Source organism: Otolemur garnettii, unplaced genomic scaffold, assembly GCF_000181295.1.
Source record: "Otolemur garnettii isolate 467f Iridium unplaced genomic scaffold, OtoGar3 scaffold00039, whole genome shotgun sequence".
NCBI lineage: Eukaryota > Metazoa > Chordata > Mammalia > Primates > Galagidae > Otolemur > Otolemur garnettii.
In genome coordinates this window covers 5,299,163-5,302,916 of record NW_003852434.1, presented here as the reverse complement: position 1 = coordinate 5,302,916, position 3,754 = coordinate 5,299,163, and the positions used below count along the sequence as shown (strand labels likewise).

The 3,754-nt window shown below is 44.3% G+C and overlaps 1 protein-coding gene across 1 annotated transcript in view; it reads right to left on the bottom strand.

The window, feature by feature from the left end:
• WDFY3 (WD repeat and FYVE domain containing 3) overlaps window positions 1–3,754 on the bottom strand; it is a 290,805-nt gene that overhangs the window by 15,203 nt on the left and 271,848 nt on the right. Inside the window, exons 58-60 of the mRNA XM_023513344.1 lie at window positions 3,133–3,287; window positions 2,111–2,269; window positions 235–414 (exon numbers count right to left, since the gene is read on the bottom strand). Coding sequence (XP_023369112.1) covers window positions 235–414; window positions 2,111–2,269; window positions 3,133–3,287 — 494 coding nt within the window. The remainder of the gene's footprint in view (window positions 1–234; window positions 415–2,110; window positions 2,270–3,132; window positions 3,288–3,754) is intronic.

Here is a 3,754-nt window from a genome sequence, read left to right as displayed (position 1 = left end):
AAAAAAAAAAAGCACGTTCTAGAATGCTTTTTTAATTTTAACTAAATCTTGCTCTCTCTTTAAAGTCTGCAGCAGTGACGGGATTTTAAAATCAAATTGCCTGTGAGAGTTATCAACTTAGAAAACACTTAGAGCCATTTTTCATTTGGTCTGGCCAGAACTGAACCAAAATATAGAAAATATAATTTGGTTTGTTATCCTAAACATAAACCAAGTAGGCCATTGACTACTTACTGTTAACTCATTGATGCAAAGAGCAGAAACCGGAGCTCGATGGCCTCGGAGCTGGGTTAGAAATGACAGTTTGTTCAGATCCCAAATGATGCAGGTTCGATCCCGGGACCCACTGACAATTATGTGATAGGCTAATGATGCTGTGGCACAGGTGACAGTATCAGTGTGGCCAAGTAAGGCCTACAAGTGAGAACAGAAAAAAAAAATCAGGCAGATCACAATGAGAGGGTTCCACAGAGACTCCCGAAGCTCCTGGACGCTTGAGGACAATGACAGTGCGTGCTCCAGGCAGGGATGCCTTGAGCACTGGGCCTGGGGAGTCTGGGGCAGATCCTTTCTCCTCGGGCCTCCTGCCTACGCCTCATCCTACAGAGGGAGAGGGAAGAGAGAAGCCTGGGGTACTCTGGAGGCGCTTCTCTTTGTCTCTTTGTTTTCATGTTACTTCTTTCTGGACTTGGGACAGGACCTTAGAACAATGGGGGAGTGACAGTTCCAACCAGCCTGGGTTTCTTGACACCATTTCTATTTGGAAATGCATTGATCATGGGCTCCCCAAATACCGAATTTAAACCCTGTACCTATACTTTTAAGCCACAAACTTCTGTTTATTCCACCCTAAGGAACTACATTGGATAAATTTTAAAAAATGCACAGATTGTGAGAGGCACATGGTCACAGGACATACTCCTAGAAAGATGAGAAAATGTGGTGCTGATGTGTCCACATGCTGAAGGGCTGCCTGTGAATGAGACAGCTGAACATCTGGGCCCAAAGCGATTCCTTCTTCAAACTGGAATAAGAATTCTTCTCTTTTGCTGGACTATGAAGAGTTACAGGGCCCAGAGAAATAGCAATGTGAAAATAAGTATTTTGGAGAAAGAGATTCAGGTTTCTGCTAGCAGTTCCTGAAGAATATGCTTGCTTCACCAGAGCTGGCTTAAAGTTTTGGTCATACAGACATTTTCAGTGTATGCTTAGCAAACTTTTTCACTGGCACAAAGTCCATGTTTTAATTGGAAAATATTGTTAAGTAGGAGAGTCTGGATCAGAACATGCACTGCCAACCTTATACCTGTTCACGTTGAGAAGCTATCTCCGCTGTGGCCTGCCTTGGGGCCCAGCAGCTATGAAGTTTCCACCCTGTATAGATGGGTCAAGTCTATGCTGAACAAGAGGTCTGTTTCTCTTCATAGATATTTAAGATACCACTGTTAATCGAGTGTAGTTTTAAAATAGCTTTGATGTCAGAAAGGAATCTGACCATGGTTTTACCACTAAGTATGACTCTGAGCCCGCGTCTTTGCTTCTCTAACCTGAATTTTTTCTAGGTGTAAAATGGGGCTAACAACTTCCATGTAAAAGTGGAGTTCTATCTTTTTAAAGTACACAGCACAGTGCTGAACACAGTGGGTGCTCAATAAATGATAAAGAGTACTGTTGTGTTACTTTTCAAATTTGTAGCATTAAAAAATAGATGTATGCTCTTTATTAAAAACACACTTTATGGTAATTCTCTCACAAATCAAATATTAAGAAATGGCTTAATTATAAAAGGATTCTTAAGTAAAAATTAATAATATACTTAAGTACATAACAGGCAATCAAAACTACTTGTTAATTAATCATCCAGGGTTCTGCTGAATATAATCCTGAGTTTGGCACATCCTCAAGGATATGAAAAATGAGGAAAGAGAAAAACAAAAAGTCAAAGATGAAATACTCTTTTTTCTAAAAGAGTATTTCTAGCAGAAGAACATATTTGACTTTATCCATTATGCCTAGAGTACTTCTTAATTAAGGAAGCTTCTTAGTTCCCACGGGGTGTGGGCACCCAACATGGAGTACGCCCATCGGGGACCTTCTGTGCTCTCCGTACCTGTTTGAGGGTGAGTGTCTTAGCCTTTTCTTTCGAGGTGCCCATTTCCCACACGCACACAACCGTGCTTGTTCCACCAGTTATGACCAGCTTGGGGTTGGGGCAGATGGCACAGAGAATCTGGCCCCACTCAGACAAACATTCATAAACAGTCACTGCCTGTAAAATAAAGCAGACGTGGAATCCAGCATGCAGTAAGTGCTACAGACCTCTGAGCTGCGGGGGGTAGAGCGGGGCGAGGGGGGAAGCCCCTATGTGCAGCCACCTCATAGGCAGACACCAGCTCAGGTTTGGGGGGGGGGGGTTTGGCCGAGCAGCACATCCGTGCCAGCTCTACCCTGAACTCCCCTCACAGCTTCCTAACTATCAGGGGTCTGTGGGTTCTGCGGTCTGGGAATGTGATGTTGAAATTGTGTGATGCTATGTGAGATACAGGGGATAACCTGGTGAGAGGATGTGTTTTCCTGAGTGTTTCAGTATAAGGAGAACATTAAATGGGGCTGTGTGTAGTGTGGGACGCTACAGACTGCGCAGATTCTGTCCATAGGCATTTAGGAGGAGACTGTGAGAGGGCAGAATCAGGCAGGAAAGGGTCACGACATGCTGCCCCTCTAAGAGACAGTGATGCTGCAGTGGCTGCTACCTTGTGTGGGATGGGGCAGCAGGTTTTCGTCAGCTTGTTTAGGGTACTAAAATGAAAAGTAGGCCAGATGGTGACTCACCAAAAGGCGGCTATTCTGACGGGCGGAAATGTTGAGCACTCTGCTGACTACAATCTCGAGGAGGAATTCTTTGAGTGGGAAGCCCCTATCACATAACTTCCAAAACAGGCTTGTTCTGCAGGAAACAAGACTTGTCCAGTAGCTCCTCTGCCCTGATCTCATGCAGTGAACTCCCCTTTCCTTTGGCCTTTGGAGGAACAGCCAACAAGCCCTCGTACTGGGTTCTCCCACCCCCATTCGCTAGGGTGTCCAGACCACAAAAGGATAAGACTCAATGAGCACATAAGCAGTAACACAAACCTTGTCTGACTCATAGGTTCCCAGTCGGCAGCTGAGGTCCGCATAGCCCCATGCAAACGTTTTGTTCCAGGTTGGTGGGATTAGAACTTTATTCTGTTCTACTGCAAGGATACCTTTATCTGTACATACTATTTGTCCCACAGGCTCTTTGAGTTCTATAAAAAACAAATAATTATATTGAGTCAGGGACAGGGAAAACTAATCTCATAATCCTACAGGGGACGATGCAATAATCCCAAATATTATACGAAGCATCCCATGAGTTTGGCACATCCTCAAGGATATGAAAAATGAGGAAAGAGAAAAACAAAAAGTCAAAGATGAAATACTCTTTTTTCTAAAAGAGTATTTCTAGCAGAAGAACATATTTGACTTTATCCATTATGCCTAGAGTACTTCTTAATTAAGGAAGCTTCTTAGTTCCCACGGGGTGTGGGCACCCAACATGGAGTACGCCCATCGGGGACCTTCTGTGCTCTCCGTACCTGTTTGAGGGTGAGTGTCTTAGCCTTTTCTTTCGAGGTGCCCATTTCCCACACGCACACAACCGTGCTTGTTCCACCAGTTATGACCAGCTTGGGGTTGGGGCAGATGGCACAGAGAATCTGGCCCCACTCAGACA